The 24,756-nt window shown below is 39.7% G+C and overlaps 2 protein-coding genes across 15 annotated transcripts in view; one reads left to right on the top strand and one right to left on the bottom strand.

The window, feature by feature from the left end:
• The window catches only part of septin4b (septin 4b), a 34,601-nt gene extending 32,157 nt beyond the window's left edge, over positions 1 to 2,444 (top strand). For all 14 annotated transcript variants that reach the window (XM_051065714.1, XM_051065712.1, XM_051065710.1 and 11 more), the window contains one exon: positions 1,294 to 2,444. The gene's annotated coding sequence lies outside the window, so the exon portion shown is untranslated. The remainder of the gene's footprint in view (positions 1 to 1,293) is intronic.
• A 3,592-nt stretch (positions 2,445 to 6,036) lies between these two features.
• mnta (MAX network transcriptional repressor a) lies at positions 6,037 to 24,737 on the bottom strand. Its single transcript, XM_018687249.2, has 6 exons — positions 24,517 to 24,737; positions 19,014 to 19,641; positions 18,515 to 18,556; positions 18,131 to 18,242; positions 9,312 to 9,504; positions 6,037 to 9,162 (listed from the first exon to the last, which is right to left on the bottom strand). The coding sequence occupies exons 1-6, from the start codon at positions 24,587 to 24,589 to the stop codon at positions 8,345 to 8,347; spliced, it is 1,866 nt and encodes a 621-aa protein (XP_018542765.1). The 5' UTR covers positions 24,590 to 24,737; the 3' UTR covers positions 6,037 to 8,344.
• Positions 24,738 to 24,756: the final 19 nt, after the last annotated feature.

Below are 24,756 nucleotides of genomic sequence, written 5' to 3'. Positions count from 1 at the left end.
GCATGAAAAATCATCAAAAAAATTCATAGTATAGTAAGGCATCAAAAACGGTCAAAAAATGTCATAGTATAGTAAGGCGTCAAAAATGGTCAAAAAATGACATAGTATAGTAAGGCATGAAAAATCATCAAAAAATGTCATAGTATAGTGAGGCATGAAAAATGGTCAAAAAATGTCATAGTATAGTAAGGTGTCAAAAATGGTCAAAAAATGTCATAGTATAGTAAGATGTAAGAAAAATGGTCAAAAAATGTCATAGTATAGTAAGGTGTCAAAAACCATCAAAAAAAATCATAGTATAGTAAGGTGTCAAAAACCATCAAAAAAATTCATAGTATAGTGAGGCATCAAAAATGGTCAAAAAATGACATAGTATAGTGAGGCATCAAAAATTATTTTAAAAATGTCACAGTATAGTAAGGTGTCAAAAATGGTTAAAAAATCTCATAGTATAGTAAGACTTCAAAAATCATCAAAAAATGTCATAGTATAGTAAGGTGTCAAAAACCATCAAAAAAAATCATAGTATAGTAAGGCATGAAAAATCATCAAAAAATTCATAGTAAGGCATCAAAAATCATCAAAAAATGTCATAGAATGGTAAGGTGCCCAAAACTGCCACAGTATTTGTAAGGCATCAAAAACTATATTTTTGGATTAATATCACAAGTGATTTTGTAATGCAAAAATGCCAAATATTGTCTACTTACAGCTTGTGGAATTTAGGCAAAAACTATCATTTCTGGCTAAAAGTGGCTAAACGCCATAACCCTAACCCTAACCCTAAGCTCCAGCTAGAAGTAAAAATATTCTAAAATATTCACCTGGCTAAAAATATTCACCATCATACAACAGTAAACAGACAGGCAAAATAGTCAGTGTTCACATGTATTTATTTGAATAAGATAATTCTTTATTTGTCTCACAGTGTGGAAATTCAGTGTTGTAGCAGCAAAAATATAAAAAGGCATGATATACAACAATATACAAAAATTATGAACAGTATAAACAGGACTGCGTACACAGTTATAGAGTACTGACATTGTTCTTGTTTATCTCTGTGAAAATCGAGAGCTATTATGTAACAATTACAGTAGGTTCTTATTTTTTAGTTACAGAACTATTTCTAGTCATTACTATTTCTCTTATAATTACAATAACACTAAGATACGTGATACTGAATTAGCTTAAATCACTGTAATTAGGTATCAACAATGAATAAGGTCAGTTTAGGAAAGGGAAAACAGATTTACTCATCAGTTTCTGTGATTAACGGTGTTCTTGTCTCTGCAGGAGGAGAAGACGACAGCAGCTGAAGACCTGAAGTAGATGAAAGACAAAGTCAAAAGTGTTACAACGCTGTTAATTAGATAAAAGACCTCCACCATCTAACTGCTGTAAACAGTGTTGGTTTCCTGTTGTTCAAGTGAAAACTGTTTGTTTGTACTGTTTTGTTTTTGTTTTTCTACCATCTAATGTAGTCATGAGCACATTTTCCACAGACTAATATGTCTTTATTAAACACCTGTGAGAACATTCAACTGCTTATGATTTTGATACAATTATTAATAATAATTAAATAAGTGTATCACAAGCAGTTAAATGATCACAAAGATGCTTAGTAGACATGTTCATCTTTGGAAAATGTGCTCATAACCACATGAACCTAACCAGCTCTAACAAGTGTTTCCTTGTGATAATGTCTGTCATTATCTTTGCTGTGATTTGTTAAATGTTGTCTGGAATAAAATCATTAAAGTTGTATTTCTCTATTTTGAAACTGATGTTATAAGAAAATGTCCCGATTCTCATGTTTTCACTTTTTAGATCCATTTTTAAATATTTAGAATTTTTAATCTTTTTATGGTTTTACACTCATTTCTAAAAGTAAAAAAAAATTAAAGGCTTTATACTTGTCTTTTACACTTAAGATTTTGTACTTAACTTTTTTTTTGAATTTCATACTTAATATTAAGGTATTTTTTAAGGTTCTATTTAAAAAAAAAAAAAAAAAAAACAGGTTCCGTGCTTAATTCTTAGACTTACTTTTAAAGATTTTTAATATATATCATTTAGAAGGCTGAATAGTTAAACCTTATTTATCAAACCTGCTTTTAATGTTTTATCCTTACTTTTTATACCTATGTCTTTATGGTTTGAATTGTATTTTTAAATGATTTTATATTAACTCTTTAGACCTATTTATGAAAAGGGTTTCAATTCTATTCTAAACTAAGGTTTTATATTTTTTTGTTTTATTCATATGTATTTTGTTATACATATTTTTTTACTTATTTTTGCAGCTACATTGTTGAAAAATACTAATTACAGCAGCTTTATTGTTGGTTTTTGTTCCAGACAAGAGGTTTTAAATTGTCAAACTGCAGCTGAGATAATGACAGAGTCAGACTGAAAAGAATAAACTAACACTGACCTTCTGGAAATGTCTTCACGTCTGTCTCTTCTCTCGGTGGTTGAAATTTGAATCCTGTGAGCAAAACACAACATTAGAGAGTAAAGTGGAGTACACACCAATAGTCCAGACTCTGGTTGTTGGTGGTGAATCTGTTAGTGTGGTGTGCTGTGTTGGTCTTCTCTCTGCACAATTCTTCATTTTCTTTGAAATGTACATTGATGAATTATATAAATAAATTGAGTTGAGTCTTTTAGTGACAAACCAAACTTCAGATCAGTTACTGTAGATATGTAATTTAATGTCAGTGCTCTGTGTTGGACAGTCGATGTAAGTCTGTGAATTACCTGGAGGCCTCAGGCCTGGTTTCAAAGAACTACTTCATTGTACAAAGACTCTGTGATCGTGGATGAAGTGGTGACACCTGGAGGAAAAAGAATGAGAAACATACAAAGGAAAATGATCAATACACTATGACCTATTCCTCATCAACAGTTTAACCCCAAAACACACATAAAATATTAAAACATTACTGCTGAACCAGAACACTTTCCAAACATTTCAGGAGTGTCTCAGAAAATGGGCTCACATATGACAAGAGAAAGCATCACATCTTAAAGAATCAATAACAATAAATATTTGGGGAAAATAAGCTATGATGAGGAATGATTACATTTACATTAAATCTTTGATTTCTGTATTCATTGTCTGTCAATCACTGGAGGAATCATGTATATTACTGAACTGCACTTAAAAAAAACTTTTACATAAGTACATTTTTGAAAGCAGAGTTTTAACTTGTGGTATTTTTAATTATACTTCAGTCCACAGGCAGAAAATTAACTGAGAACTATTTTGAGTTTTTAAAAATGATTGCAACTAGTACCATTTTCTGACAATTCCTAGACACGATTAATCAATTATTATCAATACTAAACTTATTAAATATCAAGGATTTAAACAATAACACTGTTACTAAGATTAATAATTCAGCTCATCAACACATTTTTCAGACTGCGTAAATCTTTAGGGACACATACCGGTTTCGTTTGTAAGGTGAGAGCTGGTGTTTCTGTCCAGGCTGCAGCAGCTGAACGAGTAAACCTGGAAAATACAAGTACAACACTTGAAAAACAAATAACCTAATTAATGAAGAATAGTTCACCTCCAAAGCTTGAACAGCATAGAGGAATTCAACACTGAAAACTAGAACCTTTTAGTTTTGAGGTAAATAAATTAATAATGTTACTAGAATATGACTTTAATTATCTCAGACAGAGAGCAATTTTTTAATTTTTTTATAATTATAATAATGAATTAATTAACTGTAATCCCAGCTCATACATTGTGACCTACTCTTGAGGCGTGAAACTTGTGGAGGAGCATAGAGGATTGCATTTAACTCAAAACTGAGCTCAGTAAAGTCTCATGTCACCACAAACAAATTTCTAATCAATAATATTCATAACAGAGGATCAGTGGAAGACTATGGAAAGATTACTACCACAAAGCTATTCAATTCAATTCAATTCAATTCAATTTTATTTATATAGCACCATATCACAACAAAAGTCATCTCAAGGCACTTTTTATATAGAGCAGGTCTAGATCATATTCTTTAAAATAGGTATTTACAGAGAGGTTAGGTATTTACAGAGACACACAAACGACAAAGAGGAACTGAGTCGAAAAACGATCACAATGAGATGCTTAACTGCCACACTGAAACACAAAATGGCCACAAAGAAACGTTAAATGACCAGGAATAAACGCAAAACTATAAAGACACAACACGATGCAAAACAACCACAGATAGACACAAAATGATCACATGAACATAATTCGCCATAAACTGACTTAAAATGACTAAGATGGAATAAAAGCATTACAAAGAAGCGAAGTAATTGTAAAGATATGCAAGCGGAGTTATAAAGAGAAAAACTGACTAGGAAACAGTTAACACCCTCCATAATTCATATCAGGGACGCTTTACTCACAGAAAGACAAACACACTTTAAACACAATAAAAACGACGAACAAAAAGGAAACAACAAAATAACAAAGAAACGCAAAATATCGGTAAAGTGAAAACAAATACAAACAGGGATTTACATAGCGTCACCCTTTTAAAATAATTGCCTAAGTCATTTTTTTTTTTTTTTTTCCTAAATCATCTCATGATGCTGGCCACCTCTGGTTAAATTGCCTACATCCTCAGTTAAACAGATCGTGCCATTCTACCCCTTTAGTATAATTGCCTATGTCAAGAGTGTGACTTTTTTAGTTTTAATTTGCCTAAGTTACTTAATTATATCATGTTCCATGTTTGACTGACCTTCTGGTTTATATGTCAATAGGCATCTGTTGTTATAACTGTTTTGATTAAAATTGTTAGTAAATATCATATATTCAACAAGTGGTTGAGTTTTTTGTGTTTCCTGAAAAATCTGAAAAATTACTTAGGCAATTATTTTAAGAGGGTGACGATAGATTAAGAGCACACTGCATTATCATCCGTCCATGTTAGGCACCCACAACTCATGTCAGGGACGCTTCAGTCACAGAAACACACTTTTATCCACGCGATATAAACGACTGCTAATAGAATTAAACAATATCGTTACAAGGTAATGCTAATGCTAACGCTCGCTGCTAATGCAAACGCTCTCCGATAAGTTAATGCTAATGCTAGCCGCTAACTGTTACCTTCGCGCCGCAAGTGAGTTCAGCGTCCAGTCTCACTCGTGTTCATCAAAAAACAGCTCCAGAGTTTGATTTAGCAACCAGACCTCTTCAATAACGACAAAAAGCAGCTCCAGAATTTGTTTTAGCATCCAGACCTCTTCGGTTTCGACGTCGTCTCACAGTACTAGCAAACAGAAGCAATGTTTCAAACGTGGTTTGAATCTGTTTCCGAGTCGTATCTCCGCCTCTTTTCGCTCCTCCCAGAAGATCGTGACCAATCACAAGACACGTCGCGACATACGTCAGTTAACTTTGGCAGAAAAACGCTGATTGGCCGGCAGAATCTTGTATGCCTAGCAACCGCCTCTGATTGGTCTTAAAATACATCCATCGTAAAAAACGGAGATAAACCCTATATGCATTACAAGATCTGGCTTACAGCCATGCGCCAGACGCATCATTAGTACACAAAATCCGATGGCAAAACTCCTTTATTTGTGCCTGCTTTTTGACAAACTGGACGTGTGCCACATGTAATTAGTTATAGCCAAGCTAATGAGCATGTCCCTGTAACAAACATGTATACTGTAGTTAGTTACAGCAGCTTTATTCCTCATGATAATGGATTTTACCAAGTTTTTCAGGTTGTGGCTTTATATTAATATTTTATATTAAGCCTGGATGAATATTGAAGCCCAACACCAAGATGGAGAACTTAAGGACCCTAGGAAAATATCTTCTGGTCAAATCAGTTAGTGCATTTGGTCAGACATTGTTGCAGACATGTTTGCAATGGGTACTGGACTTCCAAATTCATTTAATCTTTAATATTAATAGTAGTAAAAATCACAATTGTCAATTCTGTCTTTTATCAAACTCTGAAAACAAAACTTTGCATTGCATTTGCAAAACAAAAAAACAAAAATTAAGATAAAATCCCAGCTTCAGACATTTGTAAACATAATACAATTTATTAAGTATCTTTTTTTTTTTATAAATTTTTAATTTGACATATTTTCCCCAGCTTTTTACATAATACAGTTAGATCTAAATGCAGCCCAACATTTACAGGCTATATACAACTTAAACTTTCTCCATAGGGAAAACACACATGTATATTGTTGCTTCTTCAAGTATCTGAGTCCCTGTTAACTTTTACACATTTTGTTTTGCTACAATATGATTTCAAGATGCATTTGTTCAGGATCAGTTGCACAAAATCTGAAGGTGATGACAGGGTTGTTTTACCTTCGCACTCGAAGAGCTTTGGAGGAAAAAGTCCTTACTGTAATCATATTGCACCAAAACAAAGTACAAAAAAATTAAAGGGCAAATACTTTCCAAAGTGGCCGAATGTGATATCAACATGGGAGGAGGTCTGTGTAGTCATTACCCCTGATATACAGCACTGTACATGGTCCCAGGAAAAAAGGCTATATTATAAAATTTACACTGAACATAAGAAGATATTCTCCAGATGATACAAGCAACAGTGAACCTTAAAATACAAAATCAGTTTTAAATGTTACACTTTACATACACATGATACTTTTAATAAAGTAATCGCATTTTCTTTAAAAACAAAAAAAGGGCTAAACTTCTGGTGAGTATGCTACTCTGTATCCTTTCACAGATCAGTACATTCAGATTAAATTAGGAGAGCACAGCATGTTGCTGTTCTAGCAAGTGCTGTGCTAAACTGTAGGTTTGCTGCTCGTTGAGGCTAATAGAAATACATTTCACAGTGCTAGCTTTGGAAAAGGATGGTCTTGAAAAAAAAAAAACACACACACACACACACACATTGATTGGATTAATGTCAGCTGTTGAACTCACTTAGTACCGATCCCAGCCCAAAGTTATGAATGACAGAGCATCAACTCTGAGCCAAAAAATAAATCTCACATTCCTACTGCAACTTGTCGAAGTCTGACAAAGCACGACAGACAGCACTCCTACCAGTCCTCACTTTCAAAATAATCACTATATTAACACAGCCATGGCATGCATTCACAGCATGCAAACACGTGTCCTACTACCATATCCCCTACAAGACAGCATAGAAACAAACTTCACTATATTTTAGGGACCTTTTTTTAGGTTTTCACATTCAAAATCCCTAAGCGCTCAACTCAGACTGAGCTTTTTCTTTAACTTCTGACACATTTAGCACTTAAATATACCACTGTCTGCTGTGGCATTTACATGTAGGGGTCATGTAGATGTAGAAACTGATTCTACTTGGCAAATTTAAAAAAATATATATTAGCAGCTGTGACAAAAACATATCTTTATCCTAAAACACTAACTTGTACTTGTGCTCAGTGTACAGTCACTAGTATGTTTGAAGGACAAATACTAGAGATAAGTAACAATTTGATTGTCCTTTTAAAAAACCCAAACCCTGATAAAACTGCACGTTCTTTTACTTTAAGTAGCTGCTGAATTACACTTTTTGGATTTTTTTCCCATTGTGACAAGGGTAGCAGTATTGCAGTAAACCCAAACAGCCAGCAGGTGGAGATATTGCTGTATGTGTCATCACTGAGGACTGCAGCTCCTGTGCAGGAGGTTTAGTTCAGGCCGTGATTTAGCTTCAGCCCTGCAGCATGTGCCTTTGCTAGAGAGGAGGGGCTCCTGTAAATCACATTCCCAATGTGCTGGTTATGGCTGCTCCAGCGCTCTGATCTTAAACTGTCACAGCTCTCAAAACCCAATGTAGCCTGTTGTGATCTGCTATTGGTTAATCCACAGCAGTCGCACTGATAAAAGGGAGTCTAGTCACCAACCTTCATAAGCACTGTCACAGGATGCTGACATGGACACTGTACTGGCAGCACAACATTTACCCTATATGAAGCCGTTTCTGTAAAGCTTACATGAAAATGACTGCTGCTTTTATCTGTGAGGGTCTAAAACTGCACATCTGCCCACTGTCTGTTGCCACACACACTCAACATGATGACTAACAACCACATGCAGCCTAGCATTTCCCAGTTTCAGGATAGAGATTTCAGGACACTGTGGTGGTACTAAAAGAGGTTTGCAGTTTGTTTTAGGAATGTTCCCGGTTGCTTTTCAACAGCTGTAATGCTTAATGTACTGTAATGTACTCTGTGGATCGACGCGGTGTTCGGCAGCTCTCCTGCCCTCACTGAGGGCTTGTCGACAGCCTGGTCTGAGGCCCGTGGTTCTCCCCTGTCATGGGGTCTCGATCTGCAGCCTGGAAGGTACTGTTGGCAGTGTTCAGGCCAGCTTCAGAGTGCTGATGGGGAAGGAGGGCATGGTCACCATTGTCACAGGGTTGAGCACCGTCTGACCCACCAGCTGTGGGTGGTGGGCCACCATTTGGGTGCTCACTGCTGTCTGCTTGCCAATGATGGTGGCAGCTGGCTGGCTAGGTGTAGTGCCGTTCACCTGGGGGTGGGCGTGGTTTAACGTGTGGGTGATGTGACCGACCACAGCTGGCTGTGTGACAGCCACTGGTTGCGGATAGAGGGCAGGTAGATGCTGGCTCAGGTGTGCCACCGGGTGCACAGTAATGTGGCCAATGGGTTGGTGGCCGGGGGCTAACTGGACAGAGCTGGTAGTGGTGGAGGGAGCCAGGTGAGCAATGTGTTTGGGACCCCCTCCCTGGATGACGTGGTTGACTGCTTGGATGACTGAGGGATGGGACACTGAAGCGTGGGCAATAACTGTGGGGTGTAGGCTGGCTGTGGTCACCACCTGCGTCTGGGTGGGGATCAAAGGCTGACTGGGAGTGGTGGGAGTGCTGCATGTTGTGGCTGCGAGTGCAGGTGGAGCTGCAGGCTTAGGCGCTGGCTGTGGAGGAGTCACCGACAGTGGCTGAGGTTGGGGCTGGTGCAGACGGGGTTTGTGCTGGATGGAGATGTGTTGGGTGATGAAGGAGGTAGTGGTGGTGGCGGGTGTCAGGATTGAAGTCTGAGTGGGTGTTGCAGTCTTGTGCAGCTCCGGTTTCATGGTTTGAGGCACGGTGGGTAAGGCAGTCTGTGCTCTTGGCGCAGTCTCCTCATCTAGGTCTTCGTCCATAATGTCTTCACCTTCTGCAACATCAACAGGAGAGAGAATTGGCTCTGTATTACTAGATGCAATGTGATTTTGCACCTAGATTTTAAATGCAAGTGGTTCTGCACTGTAGATTAATGGGACATTTTTCAGGACTGTGGGAGCTCTTCCCTGGCTATCAGCCTACCTGAGGCAGTGGAGGTCGAGGCCTGGTCCTCTTCAGGCTGCACTGTCTGTCTGAGGACACGGTCGATCTCAATCACATCCATCCACTGGCTCAGCTCGTTCTTCAGCTCTGCTAATCGCTGCTGTGTGGCTATCTTTTCTCTGGCCAGTCGCTCCATGTCATGCTCGTACTCCTTCTCTTTTCGCTTCAGCGTCTGAAAGGAGAAAGTAGCAGAAGATGGTAAAACTCATGAGTCATTTGTTTGTAAAATTATGAACTGAGTGACTGCATGAGAGTTGACCGTTTAACAGTGTAATGTAATAATCCAACAGCCCCACAATAAATCCTGACTTTGTGAAGGCTGTGCTCCCGTTAACACTGTCAGAGAGGTGTTGACTAAATTTAAGAGTAATGTGTAAAGACGTTAGTTGGTGGTTTTGTATTAGACTGCAATATTACTGGCTTATGTTCTCCTTGTGAAGAACATATATGTGATCTGATATATGGAATGTAATATATTGAGACTTCAAAACTTAGCATCAAGTTGAATGAACACCTCTCTGACTGTCAACAACACCTCATTTGCTGAAAATGTGGTCACCATGCAGTCATGGAAAATAACTAGGTATGTTTACTCAACTACTGCATTTAAGTACAACTTTGAGGTACTTGTACTTTCCTTGAATATTTCAATTTTATGTTACATACTTCTACTGCACTACACTTTAGAGGGAAATGTTATAAATTACTGCTGTAATTCTTCAATAGCTACAATTCAGTACTAAAATACAGAGATGAGTTGGAAGTTTATTAGGTACACCTCACTAAAACCTTATGCAGTCTAATACAAGGTGATGAAGGTTGTAATGTTCAGGTTTTGTTGAAACTGTTTTAGAAGTTTTGATTGAACTCTATGGCCACTTCAGGGGCTGTAGTTTGTGGTACTGTTGAATTGTTTTGCGGTATACAGACAGATGTTTTAATCATTTTATCCGACCCATTTATATCAGTGGGGGTAGGTTAAATAACAGACACACCTCTCTGTATAATGAAATACAACTCAACATCACCAGAAAATACAGCCTCCTAAATGATCAGAGATGAAAAAGCACCTCTCTAAATTTTGGTGGAAATTGTTTTAATGAAGGAGAATTCATTACAGGACTGTTGTATTAAACTGTTTTGGTTTTAGCTGATTGTTCTTAATAAACTGCTAACTAAGTGTATATTGCTCTGCAATGGGCCAGTCTGTCTGATGAGTAATTTTACTTTTGCTTTATTTTCATGCAAACCTAAGCAAAAATTTGAATGCAGGACTAAATGTAACTAACGATTTCTACAGTAGTACAGTAGTAGTAGTACTAGTTTTACTTATGTAAATAATCTGAATGCTGACTCCACCAGCACTGTCACACTGTGAACAGCACAGTGTACTTTTAAGCAATATATCCATTACATGGTCAGTTGGATTATTTGAACAATAACATGACTGTATTATGCTTGAATGCTTGAGTATGTTTCATTACTTTATATAAATCATGTTAATTCACTGTGGGTTTTTCTGCTCAACAACAAAAAAGCACATCACCTCCAATAAACCTCAGAGAAATCCTGCATAACACCCATGCTGTCTTTACAGCTGATTAATCAGGAATATGTCCAACAAGTGATGATTTAAATATAAACCTAAAACCAGTGCCTGTGTGCAGGGGAAAAAAATAACAGAGCTACAGAAGCACAGGGGAGGGAGGAGGTGGAGGAGGGAGGAGACAAGTATGGAAAGTAAGAGGTGCTTCCAGGCAGCAGCTCTCTGTGACCCAATTTCCCTTAACCCGTCAGCTGACACAAGGAAAAACCAAACAAACTGAGCTGGACTTCCCTGTGCACAGCAACAGGAGGAAAAATTAAATATATGAAGGCTCAACCAAACTTCAACAAAAGTCACGTAGACCAACACTGCACACCTAGAATACTCAATATTCAGACAACTTCTTTCTAAATAAATGACTGGCTGAGGGAATACTACAGGGTCCAGTTATGTTGTCAAGGATTAGTGCTTTGAAATCAAACACTTCATATAATTCATGACATGTCAACTTCAGCTTGGTCAAACTATCCAGCATGCTCTTTGGCCTCGGTGGGAGAGGCTCAGAGGAAATGACACTGTGTGAAATGTCTGACTGGCAACCTGATGACTCAGGATCATAAAGTCCCAAAGAGTGGACTTCCTGTTAGTGTTCATGCCACTGTGTATTTGTGCATGTGTGTGTGTGTGTGGCTTTAAGCTTGCTGTATGTTTAAGTGTGAGCGAGGTTTCTGCTTGCGTGATCTGAGCGTGCACTTACAGCACAATATGCATGTACTTAAATAGCAAAGGGGGACAAAAGGCGGGCCTTGTGTGATGCGGCACCTGTCTCTAGTCCTTATCCAGGATTAGAAATGCACGGGGCCAGGCGGCTCCGTGCTCCGGCTGCTTCCCACCGGGGGTGTTTCATGCACAAATACAAACTCAGAGGAAGTCCTGTTCACATGTTAATTTAGCAGAAGAAGACAACAAGAACACAATTAATTCCAATTAAATCCACAGAAACAGGCTAATCTATTTATTAAGGTGTAAATTTTAAGGTGTAAAATTTTAGGCCAATACTGACACATATATGTGAGTTTTAAAAAATCCAGTATTGATCAGTTTCCCTCAACTTTAAATGCTGCTTTCCAAAGGCAAACCAACACCATATTAGAATCAAAGTTGTCTTCATTCAGTGCTGTTCAAAGACGAATAAGGAAGAAACACTGCCGCCTCATTACTCAGTGGTCGAGTTAACCACAGATATTCGAGCAGCCTCGACACTGGTATTCAGACAATAAAGATATAGTTTTTTTAAGCTTTTGGTACTCCAGGACATATCGTATACTCTGCTGATTAATGAAGAACATGTGGTCCATCCACACACTTATAAACATCTGGACACTGATGTGTAACTCAGGACCAGCCATCAATATAAGAGCAGGGAATATCCATATTTCAGTCTGAACGTGTTAACCGTGTCCTCGGTCTCACACACATGATGTACTGAAATGCCCCCATCTTTGGTTGTCATGGAAACAACTGAAAACCTCTCAAGGTTTCCTCGGTAACCTAAAAGACCATGCACACCTTCATGAGCAAAAGGTACTATTTAGTTTTCCCCGACAGTGTCTCTACATGTAAAGAATTATTTTAACTCTCAGTCTGGGTGTTCACATGAACAGAGAATAGATTTTCTGACATACATGCTAAGCATCTCTCTCATAAGGATTGTCAGGAAGGCAGAATGAAGTGGTATAAAGAGAGTACAAAAATGTGACACGTGGACTAAAAAGGGCTGGCTGCCTCCCTTTTACCCTCATGTATTAGCAGGCAGCCATACATAAGTGGCGCCACAACTGTGCATGCCACAAACTATGACTCATGGAGGGAGAAATCGAGAGAGGGGAGAAATGCTCCACAAACACCAAGACCCACTGAACTCTCCCTGTTACAGTGCTGATGGTGCACAGAGCAAACACCAAGCTCACCTCTTTAGAAACACCAAGTCTGAGATTAACCATGTAAACTGATAACCAGGTCTGCAGCAGATGGATCCCACATGACTTGATCACCTTGTTAATCATGTCACCAGGTTGGTAGGACACAACGTGCCAAGTACCTTTTGTTTCTTTGCACATGGCCGAACCCCCTGAGCCTCCAGACCTCACCCTACCATGGAGGCAAGGCAACACCTTGGCCTTGTTTGTGTGTGAAAATCTAGATCAGTACAGGGATAGGCTGCATTATGTGCGCGCATGTGTGTGTGTAAGGTAAACACTGCTCAAGCACTGTCACAAGCAATGCGAGCGCCGAGCACATGGCCCCACAGAGAACGGGAGAGGGAGGGCAGCAGATAGCGGGGGATTGAAAGAGAGCAACACAAGCTGTACTCACTGACTCACTTTTGCAGCAGCCGGGGACAGACGGCACAAGGCTGGGTTTTCTTAAAGGGCCAGGAGCTCAGGAGGCCACGTTGCGGACATGCTGCTCAGCCTGGCTGGCTGATCAGCCTGCTGCACAGAGGTCTTGTGACAGGGTGGTAACCATAAACCCTTGTCTTACTGTGCCTTCAAGCTGGAACAGAGAACTTCACGTGGTGTCTGACTTCAACAATAAAAGGCTTGTCTGTGGAAGAAACACCTACTTCTGCAAACCATTGCTTGCGTGCAAGCTTGTGCTGCTCATAACTAGCCTAATTACCTCATCTTGGCTAAGAACTAACTGGTCAATAGTCCAGACTGTGCTGCAATACGGTCAAAGAATATTGCTAGACTATTCTGAGATAACTGTGATAAGGACAACAAATCTGCACTACAATTAATATAGCCATGTTGTACTCTGTCATGTAGGTGTTCATAATGCAATAAAAAAAAACAACAGAGCAGGAAGCAGCCCTGCTGATAATTTTTTCTTTTTTGCCTTAGAAATCATAATTTTCCTGGAGAAAGATACTGCACTCACTCATGTACCACAGGAAATGTAATGGCCAAGTGTTTGGTTTGACTGAAGTCTTGACTTAGAACCAGGAAAGAAGAAACTTTTATAAAGCTAACTAAGCAGAGACCTTAAAAAACCTTGAAATATTCAAGAAAAGCAACCTCAACTGCCGAGGAGGACTGATTTACTTTTAATGTTCAAGGCTAAGTGAATTAGAAAATGTCAACGCAATCGGTGCAACTATGATTTAAGGCTAGGCCTCAAGGGAAATATGCCATTATACGCACAATGAAATGTCATTAACCTATCAACAGTGGTGGAAATATTAAAACATATATTCCCCCTCCACCTTTATCTTTTCTGTCATCAGTTTCCCCACCAGATGGCACAACACGCTTCAGACTGGCATTTGAGGACAATCACTGGAGGAACAAGTCCAGTCAGCTTTGAGGGGGAAATGAAGCGCGAGCGGAGTAAACCGAGCCTTGTGTTTACCGCTCCATGTTCCCTCCCTGCTGTTGGCAGCTAAGCTTGGTGGTACGGTGAGTCCTGCCTGTTGCAGTGCTGGGCGGGGGCCCAGCACGGGGGGTGACGTCACGCGGCTCAGGCTAGCCATGTGCTTGCAGCTCATGTGGCCTTAAAAGCTCAGAGAGGCAGGATGGAGGGAGGGAGGGGGGGAGTAGAGAGGAGGAGCTCTAACGCGCCAGGACTTATTTTACAGCCTTGTCTTTCGCTGTGCCACTACAGGCTCTGGGGAAAACCTTTAGGAACAAGATGTAATACATTTAAAGTAAAAACCTAAACCAGCTTATAGCTCTGTTAAAGTAAAAACTCAAAGACACAGCCGAGAAGCAAGAGAATCTGTAGGCATGCAGGGTTTCTGGTCATAGTTAGTTGCTGAGTCATTTGCCTTGAAATGAAATGAGGAAGTGGAACTTGAGCTATGAATCAGTCGACCAAGATAGTGACTTTCTGTGGGAAACTGATAAAAATCCTGCCACAAAGGCCACTACTACCATTGTACTCATTTTCAAATGAACTCTAATGATAAAAGGCAAGATGAAACAAATGCAATATGATGCAGAGATTAAAGCCTCTTACTTGAACCTCACCTTTCGCTCAGTGTTTTTGTGTGCAGGCTGCTTCTCTGCTGCCAGCCCAGAGGAGGGCAAGGACAGGGGCGGGGAGGGAGTAGGCAGCTTTCAGGGAGAGAGGTGTATGCAGGCAGGACACGCGTCTGTACCACCCATGTCAAGATGACAGTGTGTACACGTGTTTTTTTTCCTTTTTTGCCTCCCATTGCTGAATGCTCCCTTCCCCTTTCACTCCACCCCTCCAAAACAAAACAACACCAGCCTTGCCAATGAAAAAAAGCCACCTTGTGCAAATGGCACATTCGAGTAAACTCACAAAAGCAACTAAACTGTCCCGGCCTACAAAAGGTCAACATTTATTGCACCTGTCATTGTTAAGAATTTACCTTTAATTCTTGGAAAGCTTTGCTTCAGGAACTCAGTTTTTACCATCAACTAACATATACGGAGGACACATTAACCACTGTGTCAAGCTTTTTTTGGATATTTCTGCAGAAAAAGGTATCAGTCGTAATTTCCCTCACTTAGTCTATTTGATTTAAATATATCCCTTGTCCAGCTCAGCTGTTGATAGGAGATAAAGGGAGGCAGGTCAGTCTGCCAGTTGAACACAACACCCAGAACACCGTGTTGCTTAATCACACAGAGAGGGGGCAGAGGGAGGGAGACTGGGTGACGAGCTCTGCACCCATGCTGTCCTAGTTTCCCTCAGTATCCACGCGCAGAGAGGAATAACAAGACTGCTGCTACTCAGAGCATCAAACCGGCAGCACACTGTACTATGCAAAATTTACGAGTTAATCTGCACCACAGTTATATAATAATAAGGGATGTGAACAACCACAGGGTCTTTAAAGCTTATATGCAAGCAGGGCTATCAGTGTCTATAACCACATAATATAACCAAATAATTTATTTTTTTATTATTATGTAGGTCTAACATCAAACCCCAATCATAACTAGACAAATGCAAATACAACAAAAACTGCACAAATACACCCAAACATATGGCAGCCATTCTTAGACTGAAACACCCGATGTCAGCTTGAGCCCTTGGGTGAACTTGTGTCTCAGATTTAAAACTGCCACTCTACAGGATCTATCTATAGGAAGAGGGAAAAAATATGACCTACAGTAAACACTATGACACACTGAGCAGCACAGTCACAGTCTGAAAGAGTTAAACTAGGCCAGTGGTGGACCTTTGCACCAGCTGTTTACAACCAGGATACTCTCACACCGAGGGCCTGACTCAAACACATGAGTCATTTGTGGACATGGCAGACATTCCTAATATTAATCACAGTCGCTTAGAAATGGTACAAACAAGGAAGCGTTGGCGATTCCTCGTAAAGAAGGTTCTTAACACAGAAATACGAAAGGCAGGAAATGCTAGACAAAAAGGAGAATGGCATGTTACTCAATAGGAAGGCTAAGCAAGGAGAGATGGCAACTACACAGTGCCTACTTAACTTGAACCCTCTGTCCCTTAAAAAAAAAAAAAATATATATCACTGCACCTTTTTCTACATCGTCAATAGAACATCCCAATTTCATTGGGGAAATTATGTAAATAACAAGAGCTCCAACGATTGATCGGTTAACAAATAGACTGTGCAATAATCAATTAATCATAAATGGGGCCATGTTAAAGAAATAATGCCAAAATTCAGTTTCTAGCCTCTCAAATGTGAATATTTCCAGATTTCTTCTATAACAGTAAACTGAATATATCTTGTCAGGTTTATGATCTAACTGTGTCCCTGATCACATCCGTTATGTCTTACCACCTTCTCAAATTTGAAGCGATGCTGGCCTGTCCTTGTAATGTTGTTGCTGATGTATTTACCACTAAACACACTGGTCCATCAGCTGTAATGGCTCCAGGTCACGGATTGCCAGTGATCCTGACGCCTTTCACTGCAGCAATAGGTCCTATTGAAAACTGCACCAGTGACTTTAACACAACTCTGTCTAGTTTCCTTGATTCAGTTAACACGTCTACTACCAAAGGCGTTAAGCTTGCAGGAGAATAGAGCAAAGTTGAACTAGATTTGAAATAGAGGAATTGTATCTTGTACCTGCAAGAGAGTGTCCTGATTAACAAGTGTGCTCTGTCTGCTGCTAGAGCAGCATATTTCTCTTTATTGGTAACAATACACATAATAATAGATATATTTTTGAAGCTTATTTTGTAGCTTAACCTAGTAAAAATCAGCTGTCTCTTAGCTGCCGGTCCTTCATGGCTCATGATTGTTTTGACTTTTTCTGCAGTACAATAGATGAGATTAGATACAAAACTAGTTTATAATCTCCAGCTATTTCTACAGAACCAGTTGAGCATTGAATCCCAGATAGTCTCTGTTTTAACACATATTGTGACTATATCCTTGGAATCATTGTCTAAGTTGAACCCTACTACTTACCTCCTTGATCCCTCTGCTAGCTTAACTTTCCAAAGATCTCCAGCCAGGTTTAGGACCTACAACCCTATACACTGCTAATTCATCACTTACATCTGTTATTGTCCCCACTAGCTTTAAAACTGTTGTGGTTAAACTGTTCCTTAAGAAACCACATCTTGATCCAGAGTCTCTGTAAATATCAACCAGTCTCTAACCTGAACTTTTTCAATCTGCTTTCAGGGCCTATGACTACACTGAAACTTCACTTGCTGAAGTGGTAAATGATCCTCTGCTTACTATGGATTCAGATTCCACCTGTGTGCTTCTCTGACTCAGTCTTTTGATACCATAGATCACTGCATACTTGTAGACTGATTGGAAAACCAGTTTGGTCTCTTACCTAGGTTAAGTCTCACTTGAAAGAACACAGTGTAGCCTATAATAATACTACTACATCAGTATTTTATGATGTGAAATGTGGCGAACACCAAGGCTCTGGTCTTGGCCCTCTGCTTTTCTCTCTTAATGTTTCACCTTCTGGTCAAAAAATGCACAGTCATGGAATTAATTTTAGTTGTATCTTCCTGATGACTCGTCGCTATCTCATTCAAATTCACAACTGATTATGTTGATAACAGTTGTGATCACACTTATCACACAAAAGGAGTACATTCTGCTCCTCCTCCTATACCCAACTATCTAGTTCATATTGTGCTTTGGCTTCTAAAGAAAGGAGGCTCCATAGTTCAGTAGTAATCAGGAGTGCTAATAAACAAGTACAAACAAGTCTTTGCAAGATTCAGAAACATGTAATGAATGCAGTACGCAGCTTACCTGAATGTATCTCAGCGCACTTCTCAGCACACTAAGATTGGAGGTTTTCTTCTCGTCGATGTTGGGGATGTTCTTTTTCAGCGTCTCGAAGCACTCCTTCAAGTGTGCTCGTCTGACGGACACAAGACACAGAGAAGGGACTTGAGAAAGAAGAAGCGTTAGAGCCACACTGGGCTTAATTTTATTAACAGACAATTACACTTTGAAATTTTCAGTTTGTGTTCCAGACTAAAAAGTAAAAATCAAACTGTTACAAACAATCAAAAGCATCAGTTTCAGAATAATCTATAAGGCAGAGGACAAGAAAACATACGCCATTCAAATACATCAATACAAATAACCTCAGACCCCTCTCTCTCTTTGTGGTAGACAGGTTAAACCCACCTGTTTTTCTCAAGCTTGTTATGCACCTCTCTTGTGCCTGCCCTGTAAGAGCACAGATGAGAGCACAGTAAGAATTTGGTGTCCAAAAGGGCAGCATGACAAGAATAATCAAAATCAGCCAAAGAAGAGTTTCCTCATTTTACTGCTAGCAGAAAGTATAGTGACAATATATTCAGTCATAGATGTCCATATTAAAGTAGATTTATCATCTAAGGCAAAGAATGATACTCTGACATAGATGTAAATTATACTTTTAATTAATTTTAGCCCTTCAGCATTTAAATACCAATAATGTGACAGCTACACAACTGATACATTCTGCTTGTATTTAACAGTGTTTTAGGTTGCTGCAGGTCAAAAGTACATCTGGACTTCTAGTCATTATTTTTTGACATTTTAAAGACTGATAATTGATTGACAAAACAACACACAAAACCAATACTCAGCTAGTAGCCCTGTTTCAGTTATAATGTCAACAACGTAACAGGTTTGGACTTACCCTCCAGGTCTCTTCTTGTTGTCTAGCTGGCGGCCATCATCAGGAGGACTCCCCCGGCTGGTGGGGCCATTCTGTAGAGGAGCCTGCTGGAGCACAGGGCCCGACTGTGGGAGCAAAGCATGTTGCTGTGGGGGTGACACGATGGAGCCAGGATAGCGTTGGACCAGCTGCTGGTGTGTCTGCTGCTGTAGTTTAGTGTTGTTAGTTTGGGCGATGAGCTGCGGGTGGTGGTGGTTCTGTATCGGCTGCTTGTGGTCGGTGGTCAGCACAGAGGTCGGATGTTCAGGTTTGGGCTGTGGAGAGCGCGGCAGAGCTGCAGCACTTTGCTCCTGGGGGGAGTGAGGGTCTCTCTTCGGGGAGGCCAGAGGAGGAGCAGCTGGAGGGGAGAGTGTGGCAACAGGCAGGGTGGGTGAGCCTGTAGGGTTGGGGGTGACCACAGGGATGGGGATGACAGTTATGGGCATGGAAGGGGGTGGCAGAGACGGTGGTATGGGGGCCAGGCGGCACTCAGTGTGGAAATCCTCTGCTTTAGGAACATTGTTGATGTGGATTGTTGAGTTATACTTCACATCTGAGTGTCTCTGCCCTGTCAACTGCTCCAGACGAAGCTTTTCCTTTAGGTCATCCTCTATGGAAGAAATGACACAGGGCAACAGAATAAATAACACAGTCTCCTGTACACACTTCAGCTTCTATACATCACAGACATGACAGACAACAACAATAATGACACTACTTGGTTAAATCATTCAGGAGAATATGTGAAAGGAAATAAACCAGGCCTGTTGTTAGTGGCATAAAATGACAACTAGCAAAAAAACAAAAAGAAAACTTTCAATATATGTATGCACCATAATACACACAAACCAAGGCCTGCTACCTGCCACATGTACAGCCACAGGTGAAAATTTTTAACTTTTGAACTTTAAAACATGTAACATGACGTCAGTGGCAGGTTTGTGTTTATGGTAATGCCAGATAAGTGATTCAAGGCAGCAAGTGCTCCATCATTAGCAGACAGTTTGTACCTCCCTGTTCATTTTAATGTGATCACTGTCTGTGGGCAAGTATATAAATCAAAATCCCAATTCTTGTGGATGGAGGTATTTCTCTTCTCCCACTCCATCTTTATAACAGGCTTAAAGGTATGAAGCTTAAAGCTCACTCTAACAAAAAGGAGGTTGTCACTCTAATGGAGGTACATGTTGCTGTAATGTAATCCCAGTCACAGTCCACTGACCAAGTTATGTTGGGGAGGTGGGTGCAAGTCTGCTCTACATCTCTACTAATACAACCTCTCACTGAAGGAGCCCTTCCACTGAGACATGTCTGGCATTTACTTTTGTTAAAGGTGTCTGAAAACATTTTACCTACGTCAGGGTCATAACAAGATGTATAGTGTGAAGCAGTTAGTGACAGCATTGCGTTACAGTATTTGTCAGTAAAAGAAGAACTGGAATCAAAGAGCCTTGTAGTACTATCCATTCATATTCAAGACACCCGCTCCATAATGTATGGATGCGGGGGGAGGGGGCTGTCTTGTTGCTATGGCAGCTGTTATGTTCAGCATTGGAGACGTCAGTAGCTGTCGAGTAACAAGTAGCTTGTTTGTTAGGGATCATAATTAACAGATGCGAGCAAATTAAAAAACACTAGGTTCTCAAAAAAAAAAAAAAAAAAAAAAACACGACTAAAATATCAAAACTGTTAAGGATAAAAGACACAATGTACCCTGTGGACATGCTGTCATAATTTTTGGGTCTCCTTCGTAACAACACCTCTCTAAAAATGTCTGTTCAGACTCTCAATCATCCAGGTCACAGTTACCCAAGAAGGGTTGAATCAAGGTCAACTGGACTAGACTTCATCCAAAAGACCTCTTCAGTTAATCAGAGCTTATCTACAATAACTGTATCCAAGTAACTAAAACTAAGTCCTTAATTCAACCCATCTTGGACATCTCTCTAAAACAAACACAAACTGAATATTACAGCCTTCATGAGGGTAGGATTTACTGTAGGCTAGTTTATCAGCTGTACCTAATAAACTGGCAACTGAGTGTACAACATTATGACAGATGTCTGCCTCTGTAACCAATGATTTATATTTAAAGCAGGTTAAATACTGAGTTATCCTCTAATATTTCTGCTGTGAAAATGATGCTAATTGTTTAATACGCTTTGCATATTAGTCATTTGGGTTAAACCTCAAATAAATAAATAAATAAACGTTTCTGTGTGATGGTCCCCCACAGATTACAGCCAGTCAAAACTTTATTTGTCCAACAGACCAGAGTTTAAAGTTCAGGAACATTATAGCTGTGCTTTTACAGACACACACACACACACACACACACACACACACACACACACACACTTTCCTTGAGGCTTGGTCCAACTATTGCAACAAAAAAAGCTGCAATAAGGTTAGAAGGTGTTTAGAAGGTGTTTCGAAGAAGAAGAAGAACCATAATAATATTATATAGTATATATAATATATTGTAATATTATACATTACATTGAAACAATTTGCCTGCAAAGTGTTGCAGTGTTCAGAACATGTCAGTGACAGATGACGGCTCTTTTCTTCAAAGTAAAAAAAAAAAAAAATACAAAAGAACAAGATGTTCTTGTTAGTGTGCTGCCAGCTTTCATAATATGCTGCTTGCCCTGTTACAACAGACTGATAATTTAGTATTGTGGTGCTGACACACACTAGACTGAGGAGTCCTTTCCTGAGAGAAAACCTATGAAACATCTATAAACAAGAGGGTTTTCTATAGACGTTATATAACTGCAGCAGCACATAGAGAAACACTGGCCTACTTTCCTCCACACAGTGACCTGCTCTACAGTAGCAGAGAGGGTGGAGGAGGGGGTGGTGGGGTGGGGGGTTCTGCTCTGCCAATGCAGCAAGGCGGGAGGAGCTGGGAGAGGGAAAAAAGAGGAACTCTCACTCTGACCCTGTTCTGAATATCACAAATGTCTCCATGATAAAAGTGGGTGGGAAAATACCGCTCTTCTCAGAGGAGTAAAATTGCTGGGTTCTTTCATTTGGTAAAGAAATAGCATTTTGGCTTTCACATAAGTCTCCTTTATGTAAAATGTCTATACAGACTGTTTAAACATGAGGTGACCTTCACTAATAAGAATGCTTGTGCAACATTTGGCACAAGTCTTACACAGGAAAACTGTCATGTTGCCTTGTCATTAGCATGGAAGAATTTCAAGCCTTTTACTAAATTAATAAACTAGCAAACTAAAATTTTTTTTTTTTTAATCAGATGTCTGAGTCATATCTGCAGTGACAAAAGGACCTCCACAGTCTAGGTGCAGCATTTACACCTTCAGTACCTTGTAATAGGTTGCACACAAGAATGTCGTAATCTCATGTTTGCCTTTACAGGCGATGTAGTTGCTTTTACTTAAATCTGAGCCGGAAACATAGTGTTGCAAAAATATTACACGGACCAAAGTAGGCGGGTGGGTCCTTTTCAGACATGACATGATAAATTCCACTTTCAATATGTTTGAGTAAACACATACTGGATTACACAGAAAGCAAAAGTACTGTTTAATTCCTAAGAATTTGTTTTGTAAAGTGATGGCTCATTCTTCTGAATACTCATCTGAATATATGTAATAGTGTTGGCAATAGTTACAAATATGTAAATTTTGGAGGGTACAATATAGAAGAGAGAGCTTAGGATTTACTATCCATTCTCAACATACCACATCTGCTATGTGTTTAGGTGACTCTTACTATCCAAACACAGTCCATAGCTGTATCCCCCAATTCCTTATGACAGACTTATTTTACGATCTGTATAAAGTGTGTTCACAATGGAAAATCATACTCAAAAAGGCTGCATGCATACTAAAAATCCTTGGTTTTTGTGAGTGTGCTGCTTATGTAGACTACGGTCTTACAGTACAATGCATGACAATGAGGAGGAGGACCTGTTAACAGCTGTAAAAACATGAAAATAAATTGTGGGTGTTAGTGAAACAGCCACAAAAACAAAACAATTTAATTAAATTGGTAATATCTCTTTGTGTAGTTTCACTGGCAGTCCCATTTTGACTTACATCCAACAGGAAATGGTAGTACAAAACTAACCCTAACAGATGTGGTGTGCTGATAAAAAATATATAAAACAGTATTTTCATTAAACCATAAATGGTACACATGACTTTTTATTGAGTGTGGATAACCCACCAATTAAATTTGGAATTGTAGTGCAAGGTAAAACAAGCATTTGTGTTTTTTTGTTAAATAAGTTTTGCAGTAACATACACTACTGTTAGCATTTACAAGCCAACAAGTAAAAGGACATGAATCCAATTTTAGAAATGTTATTCTCAAGTAATCAGCTGTACAGGCCTCTAATTGCGAAGTTTTGTATAATTATTGCAAAAAAAGTGCACCTATGCTATTAATTTAGAAAAGGGCGTGTATTTGTTTTAGCCACTGAGCTGCAGCGTCTGTTCGTCTTGTAAGTGAATCAAACTGCACATTTTGTTCTCAGTAAGGTGGTTTTGTAGAGCGGGAGACTACAGACAGTAGCGAGTCATCTTCTTCATAAACAATCTTTGGGAGGGGTTGCCCAGCACGCACGTGGTGGAAAGGGCGGGGCCACCCCCCCCAAGTTGTTAACATGTGGGGGCGTGGCTGGAGGATACACGTCATCGACAGACACTGAAAGCTTTCCACGAGCGTCTGAAAGGGCAGGGAGTTTGTTTTTATTTATTAATTTATTCTGTATTTTTACGATACACAGACAGGCGGACTGAAACACGCGGGTGCAAGGTGTTATAGATGCACAACAGGTAACATCTTAAGGGAACCGGGAGCGAGGGAAGAGCAGGGCAGGGGAAGCCTGAAAGCCAGAGTCACTTGATCCCCACCGGCGGACGATGTCAGGTCATTATGTAAAAACAAGCCTGGCGCACCCCCCACCCCCACGCGCCACCGCCCTTTACCACCCCGTGTTTTGTTTTTCTTTTGGTTTTAAATGTTTAGTAGCAGTGCGTGCAGACGGTCAAAAATAGGGGAGAGGATCTAACAACTTTACAGCGATGCTGCTGTTGCACAATAACAAGCCTGTCTATGCAGCAGGTTTCAATGCAGTAACTCCTCATACTGCAGCAGCCCATATATGTTTAATAGCTGTTGGACAACTGTGACTGAACTTGGATTTACAAAGCGAGGGAAGAGTTACCCAAACTCTGCAATGAGTGTGCACACAAAAAACGAATATGAAAGTAAAAGTAAAATATCGCTGATTTGCTGATAAATGTCTCTCTCGGTAGTTGTAGACATATTTTAATTAAATAGCAACAAAGCCGGCGATGTCCACAGTCCAATTAGTTCATGAATGGCGCTGATAAATGAAAGATAAATAGAGTTTGTGTTGGCTTGGGAAAAAATATTTCACAAACACATTTTGTTGAATTATTGAGTGTCATAAACTATATTTAATTGTAATAAAATACCAACTTACCACGTGCTTTCTGTTGTTGCTGGGCTTGCAATTCCAAAAACTTGGCTGCTTCCAAGAGCGTTTCGATGCTCATCTCTGTCCAGTTGGGAGAAAAAAACTGTTTAAATTTTGCTAAGAGAAAGGCGACAGAGCAAATGCGATACGCGCCCTTGTAGCAACAGGGAGAGGTCCCCAGTCTAAAGCTGGGAAAAAAAGGGTAATCGGACACCCCCTCAGTAGAAACTCTACCACTTACGTAGA

Source organism: Lates calcarifer, linkage group LG21 (assembly GCF_001640805.2).
Source record: "Lates calcarifer isolate ASB-BC8 linkage group LG21, TLL_Latcal_v3, whole genome shotgun sequence".
Classification (NCBI taxonomy): Eukaryota; Metazoa; Chordata; class Actinopteri; family Centropomidae; genus Lates; species Lates calcarifer.
This window is presented reverse-complemented; position numbering and strand designations above follow the sequence as displayed.

Coding starts and splice junctions, on each gene's coding strand:
- mnta (XM_018687249.2), bottom strand. CDS start 24,589: ATGAGCATCGAAACGCTCTTGGAAGCAGCCAAGTTTTTGGAATTGCAA. Junction 18,557..19,013: donor AACAAGAAGAGACCTGGAGG/GTAAGTCCAAAC, acceptor GTGCTCTTACAG/GGCAGGCACAAGAGAGGTGC. Junction 18,243..18,514: donor AACAAGCTTGAGAAAAACAG/GTGGGTTTAACC, acceptor TGTGTCCGTCAG/ACGAGCACACTTGAAGGAGT.